Raw genomic sequence first — 25488 nt, 5'->3', positions numbered from 1 at the left:
ACGCGCACTTTAACTTTCAACTTTAACTTTCAACCAATAGAGAATCAGGGACCACATTTTTGCGATAATTAGATACTCAGTTAACTTTACACTTATATTGAATTCATCTATTTTAATCATATATAATATACAATATAGAGGGTAGAGGATTGGTTAAATGTACCCGTAATATTACGGTGTTGTCGGTTAAAGAGTTAATGGCTCAAAAATTAAAATATTAATACGAATATTCAAAAACCTCGAATGAAATATAGTATCAGAAATAACGACTGGGATGTATTTAGACAAAATGTAGATATGAAAATTAATCAGGTGCAGTCTGATTACTGTTCTGCTGACAGCTTCACTAAAATATTGATTGAAGCAGCGGATGAATCATTTCCAGTTAAAAGGGTCTCTAAGGGTAAAATCCCCTCCCCACCTTGGTGGGACAATGAATGTTCTGAGGCCATTAAAAGTAGAAAGGAAGCTGAAATGAATTATTTGGCATATACTAATTCTGAAAATTTCGATTTACTCTCAAAATCTATCACTGAGACCCGTAAAATTTTTAAGAAAAAAAAGTGACAGCTGGAGAAAGTTTTGTTCTGAAATTTCGCCTGATATCCAGCCTAGTGCTGTTTGGCAGAAAATCCATAGGTTTAGATCGCTTTACAAAGAATCTAAATCTACTGTACTTCCTTACACTATAGCAAATGAGTTTTTAAGTAAGTTATCTCCTCCTTCAGTACAATTTCACAACATTCCTCTTCCAATATCAGATTACTCAGAATTGAATTCTCTTTTCTCCTTTAACGAGCTGCAGGGTGTTCTCTCGGTTGTTCGGGACTCAGCTCCGGGGCCGGACGGTATTCTTTATTCTTTTCTCTCAAATTTGACTGATAATGCGAAAACTTATTTTTTAGACATTATTAATCATATTATGGTTTCTGGTTCTGTTCCAATGTTTTAAAAGAACAAATAATTATTCCCATTTTAAAATCGAATAAACCGTCTGATAACGCACTATCCTATCGCCCAATTGCTCTTTCATCAGTTTTATTGAAAATAATTGAACATTTAGTAAAAAATCGACTTGAATTTTTTGTCGAAAGTAATTGCTTATTGGCTGATAAATCAATACTTTCTGCTTTTTTAGATATACAGTCAGCATATGACAATGTTGTAATTTCTGTACTTAAACATAAGTTGCTTACCATTAAAACACCTCCGTTACTTATTCATATTATCATTAATTTACTCCTTGATAGATCTTTATCTTTAACGGTCGATGATAACTCTGTAGTTTCTAGGGTCTTGACTAAGGGCCTTCCTCAAGGCTCAGTATTGAGTCCTATTCTCTACAATATTTATACCCATGACTTGGAATCTTCTTTTAATGGTAGTATAAGTGTTTTGCAATATGCTGATGATTTACTTTTATATAATTCCATTCAGTCAGTACAAGAAGCTAGTGTAGCTATAACATCTAATGTGTGCCTTTTAAAAAAATGGCTGGATAGTAATGGTTTGGATTTGTCTGCGTCCAAAAGTAGTGTTGTTCTTTTTAGTCGAATGCGACGTCCAGCAGAACCTAATGTTTTTTATGAGAACCTTAAAATCCCTGTAAAAAAAGAAGTAAAATTTCTTGGTGTTGTTTTGGACTCAAAACTCACAGGCATTCCTCATTGTAATTACGTAGTTTCGAAATGTGAACGCAGCTTGAACATTTTGCGTTGTCTTTCGGGCGTTTGGTGGGGTGCTCACCTATTTTGTCTAAAGCTACTTTACAATGCATTGATTAGGAGTGTTCTTGATTACGGTACTTTTATTTTAGAGCCTGGCAATATTTCTGCCTTTAAAAAACTTGATTTAATGCAGTCAAAATCTTTAAGAATTGTATGCGGTGCTATGAAGTCAAGCCCCATAAATGCTTTACAAGTAGAATGTAATGACCCGCCTCTGTATTTACGCAGACAATATTTATCGGATAGATATATATTCCGTTCATTTCAATTTTCTAATCGCCCATTGAGATCAAAGTTGAATTATCTTTGTGAACATATAAACACATCTCCATATTGGAAACATAAGCAGCCTCCCCGTCTTGTAGTAAGCTATAGAAAATTGTTATCATTAGAGTCTCCTACCCACGGTTCTAATTATCTTCCTCTATTTTGTTTTAGTTATGACTCTTTAATTTTGAATCCGAATGTTAATTTAAATTTTCTTAGTTCAAATCGTCATCAATCTAATTCTGAATTCAAATCCCTTGTGAACGAAAACTGGCAAGGATATCATTCTATTTTCACCGATGCATCTAAAATAAAAAACAGTTGTGTTGGTATCGGTGTATATCATCCCCAATACAAGATTGTTCAAAAAGTGAAGTTCCCTAAAGAAACATCTGTATTTACGGGTGAATGTGTGGGTTTATTAAAAGCTGTAGAATACATTTTACTAGCTAAATTGAACCAAACAATAGTTTTTTCTGATTCTAAGAGCGCTCTGCAGGCTTTAATGAGATTCCCATTTAAATCTCGTAATTCGAATCCCGTAATTCTAGAAATAAGAAATATAATTTTTCAGTGCATGAATCTCAATTTAAAGATCAGCTTTGCTTGGATTCCAAGTCATTGTGGAATTAAAGGTAATGAAATAGCTGATACCTTGGCCAAGGAAGCTATAACTTGTGGGGATGTTTTCCCTTTTAAAAATTATACATGTGATTTGGTGAACTTGTCTCAAGATTTCCTTCATTCTAGTTGGCAGAGTAGCTGGACTGAATCAAGCCAGTCAAAAGGGAAATCTTATAGTACTATTCAACCCACAATACCTTCAAAGCCGTGGTTTTTCAAAATTCATTTCGCTAAACGTGTAACAACATGTCTCATTCGCATGATTGGGACATGTTTCCACTCCAGCCCATCTTTTTAAATTCAAAATTGTTGATAATCCAGCCTGTGATTGCGGTGCTGAAGTCTGTGACGTTAATCACATTTTCTTTTCTTGCTCTCTAAATGATTGCTCTTCTTTCTATTTAAATTTGATTTCATTACGTATTCCATTTCCTACTTCCATTATGTGTCTTTTATCTATGAATTCTCCTAATGTATACAGTTTATTGTCTTTATTTATATTATCTAATGATGTACATATTTAATTTAATCTTATTTATATATGTATCTTCATATATTCTCTAACTTTCCTAATCTCTCCCTTGCGAATCCGTTCAAAAAAAAAAAAAAAATATTTTTATTTTTTATTACGTAGTTCCCAAGCTTTTATTTTGCTTTGTGGCAAATGCGCAAGCCGCGCGAGCCAAAATCAAACAGAAGAAGAAGAAAATTTGCTATAAGCTGAATTATCAATTTTCTTCACTTCTTAATTTAACAAATATATTTAGAAAATAAATGTCTTCTTTTAAACCTAACCTGATACTCTGACATGGTAATGAAAATAACTAAATAATTATAAATTCATTTATTAAAAAATAATTTTCTGTGATTGTCATTATTGAATTCCCTGAACTAAAAAATTTCGTGATTTACTGATAAGAGATCATTTATTATGGTATTTTTCTTGTTTTTCATAAAATTGATTTATAAATGCATTGTAAATGCAAACTTGAAAAAATCGATTTTTAAGGAATCGCATCTTTAGGACCTCGATTTTTTGTGAATGAATAGATTTATTAGGCTACGATTCGAATCGATTCAAAGATCGATATGGCGTTAAATTAAATGAAATGAAATGAAATGAAGGTTTTAATTTTAGACACTCATCAGCTGGGATGACATAGAAATGAAATGATATGGGATGAAATATAATCTCAATAAAATGGTGGTAATTTACTGATATTTTTTTAAGTGGACTTTTTGGAAGATCCCGTAAAGTTACGTTCAGCGACTTTGTTTCATTTTCCCACATTTGTGCACTTTCACAGATTCTAAATAGTTAATAAACACTGTTATTATACATTTAAACTTGGGGAAACGCTAAATAACACTAATAGATAAAATAAAATAAATCGCACAACTTCACTCCTCGCGTTCCCGCCAAAAAGTCTCGACAATAGTCGACAATACCTACACTTAGAAATGTAGGACCATAGTTAGTACATGTAGGTTGTAGGTATTATACATAGGTATTATAGATAGTAAACTTCACAGTTAACTATAGTTAGTACACATACAAAGTTGTTAATTATATTGACAATTGTAGCAGTGGTTTCATCTTCCAACAAAAAAATCAAAAGTATTATACCATACTGTCCAATCTTTTATTACATTATTATTATTACATCTTTTATACATTCTGTTATTTAATAGCAACGATATGGAGTAATAATGTTGTAGATGAAATGAAGTGAAGTTGATTTATTTGAAACTATAATCAGACAGATAGCTAGTTGTGTTTCGGATCATGGAGCTTAAAAATACTCACCTATTAAACTTTTTAACTTTACCAATTCCTACATTCTAATCTAGGGACGCTAGTGGAGCAAAAATTATGGTTATTAGGTTTTCTTATAGTGGGTAGCTATCATACAACACACGATACGTATGAATACATACAAGTTCCAACCAATTGAGCCTTCGGTCTAAAGAACAATTTCCACCCTCTCGGTAAAAGATCTTCCCTTTTCTGCTACACCCAAATACATATAAATGTATCGGTAAAGTAATTTTGACATGGTTTGATAGTTTTGATACACGGTGGATGAATCACATGAAAAAGCAAATGAAAAATGGAGGGTGTGTTTTGAAATAATTTAGTTTATTTCTTGCATTTCGGATTTTATTATCGTCCAAAAAATCCTTTCGGTAATTATTTCGGTGTCACAAATAAAAACCGATATTTACATAATTGGCAAGCGAGTCAACTGTCACGTCAAAAAGCTTGTAGATTAAAAACAGACTGATTATTTAGCATAAAATCTTTTACCTCGCTCTAACTTCAAAAATTGTCGTCTGTTGAAGAAGGATAAACTAAGTTACACAAACTAATAAAAGAAGCCCAGTTTGTGTACAATAAATACACAACATGAATTTGTTTAAAATGATAAAAAATTTAAGTTAATTGATTTAATTCTCAATCAAAACCAATATTAATTTATTATTCATAATTTTCATGAAAGACTATTCTAATAGAAGTGTACCCTACCCTTTTAAATAAGTCTCACAGTTGTTCATTATATGTGTGATATGTCATATACTGAGCTTGAACATGGGTATCAAGGATTGCGACAAGCTACTCAACCACAATTTTACGTTGGTGACGATGGAAATCTTGTTCCCATAAGATCTGTAAGTCAGATGTTTTATAGTGAGTATGACATTTCCATCTACAATGCAATACAAAACAAATATGGCCTTCTGATTGCAAATATGGAAGACAATACTTATTGTACTGAAACAGATTCATTTGGATCACAATAGCAATAAGTAAAATGATTTTTAAAACACTAATTAAATTGAAATTATATATACTCAAAGAAACCCATTTGGTATTAAATGTCTACACAATTAAATTTGATAACCTAGTTAATAATTAAAACTAAGAAAATAAAGTGAACCATTCTTCAGAAAATGATCTACAAACTTTGGTTTTGTTTTCCCCTTATCTTCAAATGATAACACTACTAACTGAACTTCCCAGTCCTTATTAAATTAAAATAACATTGTTTACATAAGAACATTTATTTATAGCAACACACTACAATGTCAAGTGAGGTAATATAGTATGTAAATTTATGTCAAGTTTATCTCATTATCGCAATTTGAAATCTAACCAATCCTTAGCAAGGTTGTTCTTATCATTTAATTATGATAATATTATAAAGATAGAGCTGTGTAAAAAGTGAGTGAGCATGGAGTGGCAGTGGCTTAAGGATTGGTGGCGTTTAAAAAAATGGAGGAGGGAAAAAAAGCAGAGTGATGATGAAATATGTTATTGTGATGATTGTTTACCAGATGTAAGAAATGCAATTATATGATTTTTCTGAGGAATTTTTATGTTAATGAGTTCATAATATAAAAAGGGATAAAGTTACCTTTTTAATTCTCTATTTATTATCATTTATTTAAATCCTAACCCATAAAAGCCATAGAGTAGATTTATGCACAACCTTGAACTAATAATATTATTCTTTATCAAGTGTTTGAATGTAACTATTTCATTAATAAACTAATAAAATGCTGTGTTTTTCATAAGTTTAAATGTTCTCCCTAAAACCTAATTATTTAAAAAGAAAATTAAGTTTTGTTCTCATTATGAATTATAGACAAAAACACTGTTTTACTTTGAGTTGTGGCATGAAGAAGCTTAAGAAATTATATACATCAGGTAATTTAATTCACACTCCCTTATATCATGTTACCTCATGATTAAAAAAACCACATTGCCTTTTAATGTTTGTATTTGGTTCAAGATGAAGTATTTTCTGGCTTAGAAAATAGTTGATATTGTCTATACTAATAATCATTTGAATTATTATTTCTGAAACTCTAACTTTTGTTCTTTGTGGCAATAATTATTACAAAATTTTTTATTGCTTAGATGTGTGGACATGCTTATGGTCCACCTGGAATTCAGTTGTTATAGGAGCCCATAGACATCTACAGCGTAAATACTGCTACCTGCCTTGAGAAGTGAGTTATAAGATCCCAGTTTTTACAGCCCTTTCAAACCGAAATGTGTTACATCTTTAAGGCAGAAATAGGCAGGTTGGTGGTATTAACCTGTGTGGACTCACAAGATGTCCTGCCACCAGCATGACTACCTGTATCACTACCAAGGCTTGTGCCATTTTTCTCAATCAAAGAAATTTGCATAAAATAATAGAAAATTTCAAGATAATTTCTCGAGTTCTATTTCTGATTAGTATTCATGAGATATTACTCACCTCATAATGTGAATATTGTCATGAACCTTGAAGCGTAAAGTTGATATCACAATTGTAATATTGTCTCTCCAAAATTTCAGACTGGAATGCATTACTTTGAATTAGAAATAGCAGTACTTATAGAACTACTGATTTCATTTGGGGTGTCCAATGGCTTTTCAACTGCTCAACTAAATAAAAACTGATGCCAAGATTAAATAATTTTTTTATCTAGGAATATTCTTATTTGCATATCAGGTTACCGATGATACTGTTAAAGTGAATTTGATTGTGTCATTGTTAATTGAGAATAACATACTTATGTACACTATAGCACAGAAAAATGAAGTGAAGTGTGGGACAACCATTTTGCAATACCATTGAATAAAATTTAAACTTAAACCTTCCCAAGTCAGCTGTGTTATCCTACTTATTCGAAAAAGTGGGTCAAAATCTTTGAAAATAAATCTTAACAAATTATTATTTGTAGGACATGTTGTTATGTCAATTATTTTTTGAGATTGGTTATTTTCCTACATATTGCTCATTTCAAAAATAAATAAATAAATAATTCCTTTAAGTTTTAATAGTGAGTGATAGTGAGTTTTAATAGTGATAGTAGTATACGAGCCCTGATGCAAAATAGTTCGTCTAGTATGGAGAGTAGTGCAAAGCGTAAAATATAGAAAGTAAATATTGGTAAAATAATTATGAATTTTTAATAAAAAGTAAACCACAATTTGAGTAACATTTTAAAGTTGATTTTAACATAACTTCTTTCATGATTTTACATTACATAAAAAATAAAATAAAAAAATCTAAAAAACATTACGCAAAAGTATTCGTCTATCCTTGTCACTCACGTAAAATAGTTCGTCTACCACATAATTGAGTCGCCTTTGCTCTCAATGACAGCTTTAATGCGAAGAGGCATGGTTGCAACCAACGCTGAACACTCCTCAGGCGTAATTGACTCCCTGACAGCCAAGAGTTTAGCCTTTAAGTCGCTCTTCGATCCTCCGATGGATTTTTACGGAGAAAAATTTTCATTTTCCACCATAGGGTTTCGATTGGCGACAAGTCCGGGCTGTTAGATGGCCATCCGGTTTTAGGGATGCTTTTCGCCAGTAGCCACGTATTTGTTGTCCTTGCAGTATAGCAGGAAGCACCATCCTGTTAAAAAATGAAGGATTCTTGATGCTTGAGTGACGGAATAGAGAGCAGTAAATTCTCTTACAAAAGGTTTTGATACCACGCAGCACTGATAGAACCATCCACAAACTGCATACCACCAACACCTTGTGCAGACATGCAATCCCATATCACAAGAGACGCTGGAAACTTTTCTTTGGGTTTGAGACAATCAATTGTACAAAGAAGGAATAATCTTCTTCATACTCACCGATAGACGAACTCTTTTGCATCGATTAACAATTAGACGAATTATGTTGTTATAACTTCTTCGTATTTAAAACTGGATATTTATTATATAAATTTAAAAAGCTAAAATAGTTTATTGGTTCTTAATTAAAAAAAGGGCATAAGCAACGCGATATGCGATAGTAGAACAGCTTAATATTTTATATAGATATACAAAAATAATGAAGTTAAAAAAATGACACAGAAAATTGCATTGGGGCTCGTAGCACTAACAATACAGCAATATGTAGGTACATTCTAAATTAGACTTGAATCTTTCAGAGTAACAGAATGCCTAATTATAATTATGTCAATAAGTATAGGCAAACATTCATGCACATAGCATGATATTCACAGGTCACGAGCGATATAACGATCATGATACTTTTATTTTCAAACAGGGTGAATTGGATCTATGCGAATCATTAGACTGCGATGGCGGCGGAAAAAAAGTGGTGGTCGGCGTATGTGCCATGGCGAAGAAGTCACAATCGAAACCCATGAAGGAGATCCTGACGAGGCTCGACGAGTTCGAATACATCAAGATGCTGGTCTTCCCTGAGGAGGTTATCCTTAAGGTTCTCTGCACTGTAAAATATGCAGAACACTTGTCTTTTTTTACCTTTAACGTTACTAAATTTCAGCTTCACTAAAATTTGTTATGATCAATGCCGAGGGCGAGGTGTTAAAGGCAGGACCAAATTATTCTAAATTACTCTAATCCACCAACTCATCTCAATTTAGATGCTTTCGCTACTAAGCTGTTTGCGTGTTAAGCTTGTGTGAGGCATATTAGAAAGTTTCCTAATGCTTTTTGGAAATGTTGAATTTTGGACATGTTAATAAATTAAAGAATTGTTGTGCATTACTCTCAATAAGCACTCTCTTAAAACTCTTGACACGATTTTTTTATGCACATCGTTTAATTCAAGTGACAATGGACAACAAGACCCCTCAGCAAAGTGACGTGTTACCTTGTCCGAACATTGCGTCATCAATCAATATATACTATAATAAAGAAGGAACTGAAGAAAAAGAATTTCTTACTTTATTAGGCGTTAGTTTTTGTATGTTTGTCATGCAGTGACAGAGTCGACTTTGGTCATTGTTGCTTTGAAAATTTATTTTGATGATTTAATTTAAATATAACTAGTAAACCCCAGTGAAAATCAGCCGTGAAGCGATTGGTGAAGATATGGAAAAATCGCAGCATAATCAAAAAAAACTAAGATAAAGCTCATGCGAACCCTTATCTTTTCTATATTTTTGTATGCTTCTGAGACGTGGACCCTCAAGACCCCGTACCCGATCGAAAATTGACGCATTTGAAATGTGGTGTTGGCGCAAAATGTTGGGCATATCATGGAACAAATGTGTCAATTCTCTCGGAGCTAAAAGACCCGTCTATCTACAATCTGTATGCAGCGTCTCCTCAAGTACTTCGGACACGTGGTCCGACGAAATCCTGACAACTTGGAAAAACTAATAGTTGTAGGTCACGTGTAAAAAAAGAGAAGTCGAGGAAGTTCGCCAACCAGGTGGACGGACATTGTAAAGGAGGCCACAAACACCAGCGTCCCGGGTGTCATTAAGCAGGCCGAATGCAGGCAATGTTGGAGGAAGCTGGTACAAGCTACAAGGTACAAGCTGGAGGAAACTAGATCAAGGTGATCACGACCCTCAGTAATGAGGAAACGACGAAGAAGAAGAGTGAACCTCGACCTGGCTTCGTGGTTTTCGCTATACGGGCAACTTGTCCCTTCCCATACATTCCAGACTTTATTTACACTTCCGATGCCGTAAAAGCATCAATAAATACATACTATAATAAATACCACTTGGTTCAACATAAGTGGAAAACAATATTAATTTATTATAATCCTTAAAGTCACGCGCCTCTTATCATAAATAATATTCATAATTTATTTCAATTCGATATTATTTTAATTAGGAAGATAGCGAAACAAATAATTAATTTTGATATATTCGTATAAAAAAATCTTTTGTATTAGAAATTTAAAACGACATTATTATTTTTACAGCAACCAGTGGAGGAGTGGCCTATCTGTGACTGTCTGATTTCATTTCACTCCAAAGGCTTCCCATTGGACAAAGCGATACAGTACGAGAAACTAAGGAAACCCTACGTGATAAATAATCTTCATATGCAATACGACATACAGGTACTAAGAACTATTGTCTAAAAATGTGTTCACTTTTTTTAATTTAAAATATTGTTTATTTTTCTTTTAAAATTTTTCACAGGACCGTCGAAGAGTTTACGCCATACTGGAAGGGGAAGGTATAGAGATACCACGGTACGCGGTTCTGGATAGAGACTCACCAGATCCAAAACGTGAGTTACTTAATAGTAAATCAATCAATGTATTAATAATTCCATTCTTCTATCTATCTAACTTCGAGAAATTTTTTGAGAAAATGTTCACTGACTAATGAACTAAACCAGGGGCTCCCAAACTTATTAACTGCTCACTTCGAGAAAAAAATATTTTTTAGCGCCCCCATTTTTTCACCTACTTAAACACCACTATAGCCAGAGCTCAGTCGGTGCCTAAGAGCCTCCTAGATGAAATTACAAATCGCCTCCCGAGCCTCTACTCAACGCCCCCATTTGTTTTGTGGGTTTTTTACCGTCCCCTCTTAAGGCCTGCAGCGAACTAACCACTTTGGGAAAGGCCGAACTAAATTATGTTTTTTATAGTTGAAAAAAAAAAACGATCCGTGAAAATCGAAAAACTAACTATATTTGGAAGTTCATTATTATTCATTCGTATAGTTTTGATGGTTCGGAGACCTAAATCGATCGCCTGTCGTGCGTTGCGACAGTTACATTTAGAATTTTTATGAAGCAGCTTTTTGTTATATAGTCTGCTGATAATTTGGATACGGGCCTACGTAACGCTCAGCTGTCGTATTCTTCAGATCACGAGTTAGTTGAATCTGAAGACCACGTCGAAGTGAACGGGGTTGTGTTCAACAAGCCGTTCGTGGAGAAGCCCGTGTCCGCTGAGGACCACAATATATACATTTACTACCCGACGTCGGCTGGGGGAGGCAGTCAACGCCTGTTTAGGAAGGTACGTCAGTTGTGCCCATTCCGCGGCAGGAATATTTAATACCTATCTATGTGAGCCTACAAAGCGCCATACCGCGACCGCGAACTTGTTATTTTAGTTTATTTGATTTTAATATACGATGTTAACAATTGAAGACTTTTAAACTCGGATGTTTAAGGTCTGATATGGTTTATAGGCACATAACATCTTTATTCAATGTAAAAACTCACAAATTTTAAAAATGGTACTTAACCCCTTCATCCACCCATGTCATCAATTCTTGGAAGTTATTCGTGAACATGTCCGCCCTTGAGTGATTTGTACATCGGCATAGTCGTATTACTTTATACAAATATGCCGGGTTTCGTATCATTCAGGTCACCATGTCTTCGATGTAGGCGGGATTATGGTGCACGTGTGGGCTCGCAATACCTTGTTCCTCAGTAAGAAGCATATTTGAAAATATTCACGTTCTAAATGTAAAATAAGCAGTTTCGATTTAATAGTCCTATATGTTATAGATTGGAAGTCGCAGTAGTATATACTCGCCAGAGTCCAGAGTCAGAAAGACTGGATCCTTTATTTATGAAGATTTTATGCCGACCGATGGTGAGTTCACAGCTGCATTTACTTTTTTTTGCATGACTTAAAAATCTTTACGACATTGTGATGATTTGTCCAATTTTAATCTTTATAATCTTCTAGTTATATGGTAAAGAATATTAAAGGTGAAGTTTTTTTTTGGGTGGTCGAGCTCACGGCCCATCTGGTTTTAAGTGGTTACCGGAGCCCACAGACATCTACAGCGTAAATGCCGCCACCCATCTTGAGATATGAGTTCTAAGATCTCAGTATAGTTACAACGGTTGCCGCGCCCTTCAAACTGAGACGTGTTACTGCTTCACGGCAGAAATAGGCAGGGTGGTGGTACCTACTCGTGCGGACTCACAAGAGGTCCTACCACCAGTAAAGTGAAAAATATGAAAAGTATTATATCAGCATAAATAAACGAATTGAAACTTGGTAATTGTTTGTGTGAAAAATAAGTCTCTGCGTCAAATAGAGGCAGGCGGATAAGCCGATCGTTAAGCGCACCTTACCACGTAAATTACGGAGACTTCAGTAGACTTTTAGAATAGTTCCGTAGAATCCGAATAGTTAAGTTCAGCGGCTTTGTTTCGTTTTCTCACATATGTGTACTTTCATGTATAATAAACTTTTAATAAATCACCATTATTTAATAAAGCACTTTTAATAAAGAGTAGTATATAATTAATAGAATAATAAAGCAATTCACACAACCTCGCTCCTTGCGATTTCGCGAAAAAACACACCTACAGACACTTTATGACCTTAAAGTATTACAAATTATTTTAAATGTCAAAAATGAAATATAATCTGTGCTCCCGTATTATATTTAGACTGTCAGTGTTATCGCGACACAGGTACAGATGTAAAGGTGTACACGGTGGGCCCCGACTATGCACACGCCGAAGCCAGGAAGAGTCCAGCTCTAGACGGCAAAGTGGAGAGAGACTCTGAAGGCAAGGAAATCAGGTATCCAGTGATCCTGTCCAACCAGGAGAAATTGATCTCGAGGAAAGTGTGCCTGGCCTTCAAGCAAACCGTTTGTGGATTCGATTTGTTGAGGTGAGAGGGCAATGATTGAAACTTAATGTCTCTATTGAAATACTTTGTAATGATCAAACGTGATCTTCGTGTTGATATATCTGATTAATTTCACTTATTTATGAATATCGTTTCCAGAGCGAACGGCAAGTCCTTCGTGTGTGACGTGAACGGATTTTCGTTTGTGAAAAACTCGAATAAGTACTACGACGATTGCGCCAAGATACTCGGTAATATGATTTTGAGGGAATTGGCACCGACGCTGCACATACCGTGGTCGGTGCCCTTCCAGCTCGACGACCCCCCCATTGTTCCCACCACTTTTGGCAAGATGATGGAGCTCCGATGCGTCGTAGGCGTCATAAGGCACGGCGACAGAACTCCCAAACAGAAGATGAAGGTAGAAGTCAGACATCCGAGGTACGCATTCGAAAGGTTTAAAAATCGAACGTACATCGTTTTGGGTTTCGAGAAATTTCTAGATGTCACTGTTAAAATGTTCGCAGATTCTTCGAGATCTTTGAGAAATACGACGGCTACAAGCGCGGACACGTGAAGCTAAAGAAGCCGAAACAGCTCCAGGAGATACTGGACATCGCGCGCGCGCTGCTCGCCGACATACACACGAGGCACGCCGACCCGGAGATCGAGGAGAAGCAGGGGAAACTCGAACAGCTCAAAAGCGTTCTGGAAATGTATGTGCCTTTCGTAATTATCTAGAAAATTATATCGAAAATCGACTATTGCATACAATCAAAATCAAAACAATGTACTATAAATAATAAAATTGGTGGTCTTGTTTGAGGGCTTACGACGGTTGTACTCCATAATTGGCTCCAAGAGTGTCGATATCCAGATTGTGATGTCTATTGACTATGTTCTATAAACAAAAAAATTAAGAGTCATAGATAGGCATACATACAAGTTACAAACAACGTGTTAGCATCAACGTTGCGATGTTTTTAATTGAACTTCAATTAAGCTTACTTCACTCAAATAGTTGTAGAAGTTTTTTCGTACCGATATTTTAAAAAAAAATTAAACTTTAAAATGGCTCTCCTGTAAAGTGGCCAAATTTCGTTTGCAAACCAAAATGCCTTTCACCTGTCGGTATATGGATATATTTACGGTTTGGATACAGATTTCCGCGAATGAAATGTTAAATATAGGTTTTTTTTTTACCTATAAAGGTACGGTCACTTCTCTGGGATCAACCGCAAGGTGCAGATGAAGTACCAGCCCCGCGGGCGGCCGCGCGGCTCCAGCTCCGACGACGGTAACGCGCCCCCCACGCACGGTCCGCACGCTTTCTTTTATGCTTCATTTAACTTTAGCCTAAGATTTGTAAGAATAAAAACGTTGGGGCATACGACGAAGGGAAGATCTTACAATGAGCGGCTGATATTGCTCGTTAGACCGACGGTCCGAATGTTTTTATTATGTTTTTCTACCTAAGCTGAGAGCCTTGAGAGGCTATATCAGCGTAACCTTAACAAGTAGGTGAGCTCACGGGGCTCAAACCTGACAAAGTTGCTAACGAACCCTAGCAACCACCCTAGCAAGAGCCCGAATGCTGTTTTTCGGAACTTGTATATATGCAAGCTTATCTTGAAAATGTTATAAGCGAGATTCAGGCATCTGTCGAATATCTTGTGTTGTATGATGGCTACCCTCCACTCTCCACAAACGCTTCAGTCGAAAGATCCGTAATAGAGAATAGAGACGACTGCTTAAAAGGAATAGAGACGACTTACTTCTAAATAAATTTCATCGACTGGACTTCCGTTTGAATAATAGAATATTAGAACGCTTAGAATAGTTTTATTTATCAACTAAACAAACATGGTGATGCTCTGACAATGGTTAATTATACGAAATGTTTCTAATGAAGTTTTTACCTTTTCTTTCACACAAACATCGTTTGATAATTACGAACAACAAAAACAAATCAATCGTATCGTATTTTTGTATCGTAAACATTATTACTATATCTATATTTGCATTTGTGATCACAAAACTACAAAGTATTCGAGGGGACGGAAATAGTAAAAGCGAGATTAAAGTTTAAAAATAGTTTTCTTCTTTTTCTTCTTCTCAGTCGTGTCACTCTTGACTGAGTGGTCATGAAAAATAGTTTTCTAACTACCAAATCGATCGAGCGGTTCTCGAGTGACGACGCTCCGTCATACGTCTGATAATTGTTTTCTTTATATAAATTAAATTAGATTTGCAAACGTAGGCGGCAATGGACGCTAAACGCTAGCATTGAAATTTTGATTTTAGAACATAGAATGGCCGATGTTTTGACTCAAAATTTTTACAACAGTCTTTTACGTTGATAATTTTCTTGTATAGCACGTCCAATATTTGTATTATAAGTCGATCGATTTATAGATCGATTTGAGACATTGACTGAAATGAAAATCAATGAAACTATTACATATGGCTCCCACACCAGCACGGCCCAACCCGTGCGTTGCGCAGCCAGAGACAGTTAATTACTACTAAGGTATAGACTAGTATAGAGTGTTACAATCAAAATAATTTCCCGCCACATTCAGAAGTTCACCAGAATAGAAAACCTGTCGCTAGGTTTGTTTACACTTTACAGTACAAACGTTTTTACTGTTAATGATTTTCTAACGTAATTATAAAGTTAACGTAAATACGGATCTAAATTATGAAAGTATTTGTTAATCGCCTTAGAAGTGAAATTGTCTTCGTCGCTCGTTTATATAAAAGCAATGTCTCTGATAAAGCAAAGTCACTGCCCACCGCTTAGATATTTGAAGCGAATTTCTATCATTCGAAATTATAGTTGAATTTGAAATCAATAATTAGTTTGGGTTTTGAGTTGACATTGTTAATACAAAACGTTAAACCTCACATATAAATGAGGTGGTTACCTTTTGCACGCTACTTCATCTAGACCAGTGATTCTCAACCACTGTTCCGCGGCACTTTTGTGTGCCGCCAAATTTCAAAAGTGGTGCCGCCAAATTTTGCGAATATATAATAATGTTAATATTATTAAATTATATCATTTTAAAAGAAAAATATTTTAAACATGAATATATATTTAAATCCACAAAAAAAATATATAGTATATTTTAGTTTATTTTGAAATCGTTAAATATGTGCCGCAACAAAAAAAAAGGTTGAGAATCACTGATCTAGACATTCTAATTGTTTCCGTGAAAAACGTGACTTGTCAGTAAATGTTGATTCTAACATGCATAATGTGTTTGAGTGTTGCCAAACAAATAACAAAACGTTTGCTTTGAATATTAAATTGTTGCACGTAGGAAGTAAACAAGTAAAAATACACTTTAATTTATTTTAATAACTTGAATGTGTAACGAGGAGACGAATCTATGATACATCCATAGCATTTTTTGTAGCGGGCTTTTTGAAATCGATAGCTTTATGCGACAAAACTGTCAATTTTTGCACTCACTTGAGTTTTCACATTAAGATTTTTTTTTCATAATTTCATTTATTTTTACGTTCTCTGTCGCATACCATTAAAGTATTCGCGTTTGTAGATTAATAGTGTTATCGGAAACATGAGGTACCTCGAAATAAGACTTCAATTCCATGTCTCTAAGTGTGAATCTATAATCCGGTAATCACTTAAAACCTGTGAAATAAAACTATTTGTAATTTATCAGAACCAATCTGCTTCTATAAGCAATGAGTAAAAACAGATTGTGAGTGGTCGCTATTGCACAAGGATGCCTGCGACTCAGGGAGGTCGCTGCTTACCTAAAATAGTTATTTTTTTGTTGTTGCTTAGTTGGGTGGACGAGCTCACAGCCCACATGGTGTTAAGTGGTTACTGGAGCCCATAGCCATTTACAACATAAATGCGCCACCCACCTTGAGATATAAGTTCTAAGGTCTCAGTATAGTTTCAACGGCTGCCCCACCCTTCAAGCCGAAACGCATTACTGCTTCACGGTAGAAATAGGCTGGGTGGTGGTACCTACCCGCGCGGACTCAAGAGTTTCTACCACCAGTAATTACGCAAATTATAATTTTGCGGGTTTGATTTTTATTACACGATGTTATTCCTTCACCGTTGAAGTCAATCGTGAACATTTGTTGAGTACGTATTTCATTAGAAAAATTGGTACCAGCTTGAGATTCGAACGCCGGTGCATCGCTCAACACGAATGCCCCGGACGTCTTATCCTTTAGGCCACGACGACTTTCTGAACTTACTTTAACGAAACATATATTTAAGAGATCACTTCGGTTTTGATGTCGGTAGGGTGTAGCTGATTAGGTTTGATGGTGTATGTGTGGGCAGTAGGGTGCGCGGGCGAGCCGTCGCTGGTGCTGATCCTGAAGTGGGGCGGCGAGCTGACGCCGGCCGGCCGCATCCAGGCCGAGGAGCTCGGACGGATGTTTCGCTGTATGTACCCCGGCGGACAGGGGCGCCATATACCAGGTTACACACACTCCACCTCTACATCTATATTACCGTCTGTACTATGTAGCCCTCGCCGCTGTCTAATGTGCGATGTGATACCTTTAAAAAAAAAAAAAAAACTTTTCCGTTTAGGTTCGACCGTTTCCGACAAATCTCGTGAGTCGCTTCCACTCGACCTTTGACTAACACGTGTGTGGACTAAATTACTAATATTGTATTATTACTAGTATCTATAACTTTTTAACTCCCTTACGACTAACCGTTTAACTTAGGTAATGTTTTAATTTACTCTTTATAAGTTCGGCTTACGACGCACAGGTGAAGCCGGCACCCAAGGTCTCGGCCTTCTGCGTCTCCATTCGACTTTCCGTCACGACCTCAAGATTTATGCGTCCGACGAGGGGCGCGTGCAAATGACCGCCGCCGCCTTCGCGAAGGGACTGTTGGCGCTCGAGGGAGAACTCACGCCGATCCTCGTGCAGATGGTGAAGTCGGCCAACACCAACGGGCTGTTAGACAACGACTGCGACTCTTCGAAGGTTCAAAACATGTGAGTTTGTCTACCGTTACAGAAACACTTGATATTTTTTGAATTTAGTTTCATTGAAAGTGATGTCGTACTTTGTTAGGTTTTTAGGTATCAATCATTTGGCGACCTTTACCGTTCTGTTAATACGGAGTCGAACTTCTCAATTTTGTTATAATACAACGGCTCCGCGGCCGAAATGACCATGTCGCTGGTCCGCTACCGTTCAAGGATACGTTAGATACGTATTTCTATAGAAAACTTCAGAATTCGAATTTCGGAAATATCTCATCTTTCCATACGAACGCACCGGACATGTCCTTTATGAAACATACGCTAAATGTATGAATGATTACACACTAAATGATTTATTGAAATTGTTTTGTTTTCTATCCAATTTTGATAGTATTTTCTCAATTTTGAATGGGTTATATGTATTACCAAATACCATTAAAAGGAGATCTTTTCTTGAAAACTATACAATTTTTTTTTATACAATGATGTCTCAAGAGCGGGTGCATACAGAACATCTCTCTATCCCTGTCGCACTCTCACGATTTTGTGAATATCTGAATTTCGCTTTTACTAAGTGACAATAATCATTAATGAAGTTGTCGTGGGCTAAAAGATAGGACCATAAGGTACCACTACCCTACCTATTCCGGCCATGAAGTAGTGATACGTAACGGTTTGAAGAGTGGGGAGCCGATATTATACTATAAAACTGAGCACTTGTCTTAAAGTGGTTGACGATTTTTTTTATTGCCCTTGTAGGCAGACGAGCGCACGGCCCACCTGATGGTGAGTGGTTACCGTCGCTCATGGACTTCAGTTATGCCAGGAGCAGAGCCAAGCCGCTGTCTACCGATTGTACATTTTTGATGTCTATAGGCTTTGGTAACCACTGAACACCAGATGGGTGTTAGCTCGTCGTCGTCTAAGTAAAAAAGTACGATTTTATGTGTTTTTTTGCCATATTTGTTGGAGGAGGGAGTATGTAAAAAAATACCAGAGCCAATATTTGAGTTGAGCGCGTGATAGAGTCACGTTTGTTGTCCAGGGCGAAGGCTCGGCTGCACGAGGCGATGCAGGTGGACCGCGACTTCACGGACGAGGACCGGTGGCGCATCAACCCGTGCGGCTCGCTCAGCATCTCCACGGCTATGGAGTTCGTGAAGAACCCGGCGCGGTGCTGCGCGCACGTGCACGCGCTCATACACCACCTGCTGCGCATCGTGCTCGCCAAGCGGGACGACCCCAAGACCAAAGGTACCGCCCGGGCACGGGCCTCGAACTAGACATAATCGAAGACATGAGTGGATGAAGGGGTTAAGTACAATTTTTAAGATTTTTGAGTTTTTACATTGAATGAAGGTGTTATGTGCCTATAAATTTTAGAAATTGAATATGTAGAAGGAGTTGTGTACAAAGAAAAAGTACAAGTAACAAAAGTTTGTTGTCCGTTTTCTCAAAACTAACAAATTGTATCATATCCCCTTAATCCACTCATGTCTTTAATTGATTTAATTACTTCGCGGTTCAACAGTAATTTCATGGCAACACCGTTAAAAATCGGGAATTCAAAATTCAAAATCGTGGATATTACCAAGCGTCAAATAATCTGGTTTTAAAAGTGAAAACTTTTTAGCTGGGGTAATTTGAAAAACGATAAAAGGGAAAAAGCGAAAAAATTAGAAAAATATATTGGACATATAATATTAGAGGCAAGAAAATACTTTTGAAGTTTTACCTTATACCGTTTTTATATACCTCTTGGTGTTAAGTTGTTATTGGAGTTAAGTTGTCATACAAATTACAACGTCATCTAAAACATAAACGTGGCGTAAAACTGGTGTGATCTCTATTTGCTAAAATTGCTCATATAGTTATTAACCTAATAAAATTGTTGGCGCAAATGATACAAAGCGCCTCATAAATACTTTTAGTATATTAAATGAAATTAAATTAGCGGTATAAGACACCGTTTTTATTTTTCAAAATATATAGATAGCTAAAAATGTATGACATTGTTAATTTCAGACACTATTCTATACCACGGCGAGACCTGGGAGCTGATGGGTCGACGCTGGGGTAAAATAGAAAAGGATTTCTGCACGAAAAACAAAACTTACGATATTTCGAAGATCCCCGACATATACGACTGCATCAAGTACGACCTCCAGCACAACCAGCACACGCTGCAGTTCGACTGCGCCGAGGAGCTTTACATATATGCTAAATATTTGGCGGACATCGTCATACCGCAGGTACCCGACCACCAAGGATATCCTATTATTATAAATAAATAATAAATATTTACTAACAATCACGCCACGTTAACTGGTCCCATGGTAAGTTCGTAAAGAACTTGTGTTACAGGTACCAGATAACGGAAATAAATGTAATATTTTTATTATACACATATACATATATTTAATATACATCCATAACCCTGGAAAAGATATTTTATATTTATCATACAGATATACTCCCTTGGCGGGATTCGAACCCGCGACCCCCTTGTGTAGTGACCATGTCACTTACCACTACAGAAGACGGCCGTTAAATAATTAAAACTTTTTTTTTGTTTTTTATTGCTTAGATAGCTGGACGAGCTCACAGCCCACCTGATGTTAAGTGGTTACTAGAGCCCATAGATATCTACAACGTAAATGCGCCACCCACCTTGAGATATAAGTTCTAAGGTCTCAAGTATAGTTACAACGGCTGCCCCACTCTTCAAACCGAAACGCATTAATGCTTCACGGCAGAAATAGGCAGGGCGGTGGTATCTACCCGCGCGGACTCACAAGAGGTCCTACCACCAGTAATTACGCAAATTATAATTTTGCTACTTTTACGATTTGATTTTGCGTTTACTGTTTACATTTTCGACTTAAAAGTTATCCTGATCAGTTTATTGTTAAGCCGTAAATGCAGTTGTGATTATGTTGGGAACATTCGAAAGACGCAGAGCATAATATATATCGTACCGTTGTCGTCTAACACGAAAACCATAAATTACTCGAAAAGTCGGAAGTGGTAAGATAAAAATAAAATGTGAGCACCATATACCTATGTGGATATATGTGGGATATGCCGAAATTCCATCGTTTATCGCACTTTTACTTTTAAAATTATTTAAAACAAAACACACATATCACACCATAACCAAACTTTATTTTGGACTACCTCCACTTTTTTATAACGCTGACAGCTCTAATCATCGGCAACGAGCGGACAAGCAAAATGTTACCGCTTTTTAAAAATACTTACAAATCTATTCAGACATCAAAATAATAGTAAAACAAAAAGTTTTATTTTTCCACATATATATATTATATTTATATTTTAGGAATATGGTTTGACGATGCAAGAAAAGTTAACAATTGGTCAAGGGATATGTACGCCATTGTTGAAAAAAATAAGAGCAGATTTGCAAAGAAATATAGAAGAATCCGGCGAAGAGACTGTTAATAGATTAAATCCTAGGTAAGTTTGGAATTATTTGATACAAAGCTAAAAAACGAAATAATGAAGGAATCTTTTAAAGTATTTTTGATGTTTATCTTTATTTATAACTTATTCCACGTGCTTTTTTCCAAATTGCCATATTTGATATTTTCTTACTATAGAGAATAGAAGTAAGGGCATAATCTCACTGTATAAAAAAGTATCCGTTAAAAAGGAGCTAATTAAGGTGGCGCCATAATAGCAAGTGGAAAGTTTTTACAAAATTCACCACACTCCACTCTGTTTAAAATTGTTATATTCATACCATTTCCACTTCTCACACTAGCGCTATTTCGGTGAGTCTTCCAACGATAACTTGATGTTTACAGGTTGGCAATTTTTCAACTTGTCCCCTACACAAGATGAAACTCCTTACCTTTACTCTCTATAGCTGTTAAGAAGCTACATTCATAGATGACAAAATGAACAGCAAAGATGTTTTGTACTTCTTTCGTACCTTGATCAGACAAACGGGCCGTTGCCCGTAGAACCAAATATTTCAAACAAAGCCTAAAGTCATAAAATAGGAAAGAATTAAATGAGTTCAAATTAGACGACACTATCAATGTTGAACAAGATGGTGTGAATTAACATATTTAGTAAAATAGTGGGTATTTACTGAGAGTTCTTCGTAAAATGCAGCGTCCAAAGATTTAATTTTGTTTTTCTAGACCTATGCTTTTTCACAGATGCTAAGCGGTTAATTAGCTATTATTTCACGTTTAAATCTAAATCGGTAAATTAACAAAGTTGGAAACTTGTTTTGAATATCTATGACGTGATGTTTACAAGATTCTTAAAATAATCACCTTAAATTTAAAACATGATTTAAAGAACTCGATGCGAATTCTAGGCTTAAGAGTCAAAAATGTGCGCACCGAATTGAGAAGTTCCTCTTTCTTTTTGATTAGAATGGGATTAAAACTACGTTTGTATGTGCAGGTACAGTCACGGCGTGTCGAGCCCGGGCCGCCACGTGCGCACGCGACTGTACTTCACCAGCGAGAGCCACGTGCACTCCCTGCTCACCGTACTGAGGTTCGGAGGCCTGCTGGATGTGAGTCACTAATACTTCTTTTTGTATTGGCCTTGTATTCGAGCTCACGCCCCTACTGATTTTAAAAGATACGGAACACATGGACAGCACAACGGAAATGATTAACCCCTTTAGTGCTGAGCTTATTTTCATGTAATTTGCAGAAATTGCTAATGAACTGAAAAAAGTACCTTATATATTTTTTTAATTAACAAAAAATACAGAAGTCAAGGCTAAATTCATGTTATTAACTTATTAAAAACGTTATACATGTGCGTGCTAAGACTCGCCCGTACAGTTCGATAACTAATATGTATATCCCTATAATCAAATAGTCGGTATTCCGACGCTTTAATAGATCAAGCGTCGGCTCGCGCTCAAAGAGTTCAAAAAAAAAACAATGGTTATCTATCCGTCCTCTCAAAATAGAACTCTGTTGCTTCGGCTCTAGAAGTGATTTTGGTAGAACTAGAGAAATTCATGTTATGACATTTGTAGGTGATGAAAGATGAGCAATGGCGTCGTGCGATGGAGTACGTTTCGATGGTGTCGGAATTGAACTACATGTCGCAGATTGTCGTTATGCTCTACGAAGATCCCACCAAAGATCCGTTTTCAGAAGAAAGGTAATAATAACTTACAAGGCTTACATTAGTAAATACTTTAAGTAGAAACTATGAACACTTTGACAAAATCGTTCAGGAATTTGTTCACAAAATCTTGTTTCGTAAAGTGAATTGGTTCCTTAAAATGGTTCAACTGTTCATTTCGTTCTGTGAGTTAGTTTTTAGTACAATCATTGCCCTCTGCAGGGAGTCAAAACTCGACTCGAAACCATCTCCCTGACGACTCTGCAAGAGCCTCGTTATAAGAAGGACATATCATAGCGCTCGGGGTCTATTCATTATGAAGATTTACTTTTGAGAAAATTTGCTAAAAACTCTTAAATGTCGACTCGCCTAGTTATAATTAAGAGAGATCTATATACAACTGAATGTATGCGAGCATATGGCAAATCGAATCGGAGCCACAACAACCCGTCTCTAGCCGTATCGAGGCGAAGCGGGTGGGAGAAGTTAATTACGGACCGAACGAAAATACTATAATAGTACATTTTGTCCACCTTAAGGGAGCTACATCCTGAGGCTTCGGATTGATCTGGGATATCATCATCATCATCATTATTGTTTTCTCCTTCCATACTCCTCTATCATATACCATTTCTTCGCTCACTCCCCTCTTACTCATATCGTCTTTCACGCAATCCATCCATTTCTTCTTAGGTCTACCTCTTCCTCTATATCCTTCCACATTCATAGTTAACACTCTCTTACCAACTTCATTTTCATTTCGTCACATCACATATCCATACCATCCCAAACGCGCACTACTCAGCTTCTTTGGTGCCATTTTCAGACTTCCTTTAACATATTCATTCCGTATTCTATCCATTCTCGTTACTCCACACATCCATCGCAACATTCGCATCTCTGCTGCATGCAATTGCCTTTCATCCGCCACTTTTGTTGTCCAACAAGCTGATCCATACAAGACGGTAGGCGTTTTTAAGGTCTTATATATCTTCCCTTTTAGGGTTGATCTGGGATAATGATGAGAATATTGATTGAACAGATTCCACGTGGAGCTCCACTTCAGTCCCGGCGTGAACTGCTGCGTGCAGAAGAACCTGCCGCCCGGCCCCGGCTTCCGACCACACAGCCGGAATCATTCCACTACTAATAACTCGGTATGCAGACTTTTAGTACTAATATAGTTAAGTGGACTAACTCAGGCCACTAACACCCTAAGCGCAGCCTACGGATATCATAATGTGAATGCCGCCTGACACCTTTAGACAAATTTTTATATTGCACTTGTAGGCTGATGACCATGCAACCCACCTGGTTGTGAGTGGTTATCGTCAGCGCTAGCTACCTAAGCAAAAGACAAAAGGTTGAAGTCTTAATTATTTTATATAGCGACTGACTCAGCGCTCAAACCGAATCGCGTGACAGCGTAGCGGCAAAAATAGGAAGGATCGTGATACTGCTCACCATGCGAACTAATTCATTTAGAAAATTCACATATTTCAATTTTATGGTATGATGTTGTTCATTCATCCTAGATGTCGTTCAATAACATATATTAGCCCCTTGAGCGCGAACCAACGATAGTTGCAGTCTTTATGATGCGTATAATGTGCGGAGCGTCGGAATACACATTATTGCGCAGTTTGATTATAGGTATTAGGTATCGACCTGTTCGGACGTGTCTTAGCGCGCGCATATGTAACGTTTTTATTAAGATAAAATAACATTTATAAATAAACACTTAAAGTTATTTAACATAGACTTTTATGTTTAAAAAATATAAAGTACTTTTTTTCATAAATTCCGTAACAATTTATGCCAAATATGTGAAAGTAAGCTCAGCACTAAAAGGGTTATGAACGTGTTTCGTTTCTAAAGTGGGTTGACTGAGATTTAATGTTTGAATGTTGTGAGCAGAGTTCATCGGACGAGGTGAAATGCATCGAAGAGGAAGGGGAAGATGACAACACAGCCAGTCAAGAAACTCTACAACCTGTTCGTAATATGTTTATTTTTAATTATTTATTACATCGTCATCATTCTCTTGCCCCTCTCCCAGTCATTTGGGGTCGGCGCAACATATTTTCTCCTTCCATGCTTCTCTATCATATACCATTTCTTCGCTCACTCCCCTCTTACACATAACGTCTTCCACACAATCCATCCATTTCTTCTTAGGTCTACTTCTTCCTCTCCCTAGTTTTAATTTTTAATTTTTTAATTAATCATTAATGAAAAAAATATTATTAAAACATAACGACGGGCTATAAGTTTGCTCTTATAGTTCAAATGTATAGTTTTGATTTGAACCTCACATTAAGTTCTTAGACAATCTAGCTATAAGAAAGATGCAGTAGCTTGAGATAGTACCATTTTTTTTAATATCAAAATTCGACCG

At 36.4% G+C, this 25488-nt stretch overlaps 1 protein-coding gene across 22 annotated transcripts in view; it reads left to right on the top strand.

Moving 5' to 3' along the window:
* Positions 1 to 4926: 4926 nt before the first annotated feature.
* Positions 4927 to 25488, top strand: part of LOC101746775 (inositol hexakisphosphate and diphosphoinositol-pentakisphosphate kinase) — a 32967-nt gene continuing 12405 nt past the window's right edge. For 2 of the 22 annotated variants that reach the window (XM_038013568.2, XM_038013563.2), the window contains exons 1-19: positions 4956 to 5288; positions 8686 to 8862; positions 10327 to 10467; positions 10550 to 10640; positions 11228 to 11382; positions 11883 to 11970; positions 12807 to 13011; positions 13129 to 13410; positions 13497 to 13685; positions 14181 to 14287; positions 17303 to 17443; positions 17744 to 17975; positions 19012 to 19220; positions 19992 to 20218; positions 21307 to 21443; positions 22407 to 22521; positions 22999 to 23126; positions 24133 to 24247; positions 25008 to 25085. In XM_038013568.2, the coding sequence (XP_037869496.1) occupies positions 5178 to 5288; positions 8686 to 8862; positions 10327 to 10467; positions 10550 to 10640; positions 11228 to 11382; positions 11883 to 11970; positions 12807 to 13011; positions 13129 to 13410; positions 13497 to 13685; positions 14181 to 14287; positions 17303 to 17443; positions 17744 to 17975; positions 19012 to 19220; positions 19992 to 20218; positions 21307 to 21443; positions 22407 to 22521; positions 22999 to 23126; positions 24133 to 24247; positions 25008 to 25085 (2928 nt within the window). In that variant the 5' untranslated portion in view covers positions 4956 to 5177. Of the gene's footprint in view, positions 5308 to 5721; positions 5957 to 8685; positions 8863 to 10326; positions 10468 to 10549; positions 10641 to 11227; positions 11383 to 11882; positions 11971 to 12806; positions 13012 to 13128; positions 13411 to 13496; positions 13686 to 14180; positions 14288 to 17302; positions 17444 to 17743; positions 17976 to 19011; positions 19221 to 19991; positions 20219 to 21306; positions 21444 to 22406; positions 22522 to 22998; positions 23127 to 24132; positions 24248 to 25007; positions 25086 to 25488 lie in introns of those variants that run through there. The other 20 variants (XM_038013565.2, XM_038013558.2, XM_004930345.5 and 17 more) reach the window with 18 other exon arrangements.

Source organism: Bombyx mori, chromosome 10 (assembly GCF_030269925.1).
Source record: "Bombyx mori chromosome 10, ASM3026992v2".
Taxonomy (NCBI): Eukaryota; Metazoa; Arthropoda; class Insecta; order Lepidoptera; family Bombycidae; genus Bombyx; species Bombyx mori.
The sequence above is the reverse complement of the archived record's forward strand: the minus strand, read 5'-3'. Positions and strand labels throughout refer to the sequence as shown.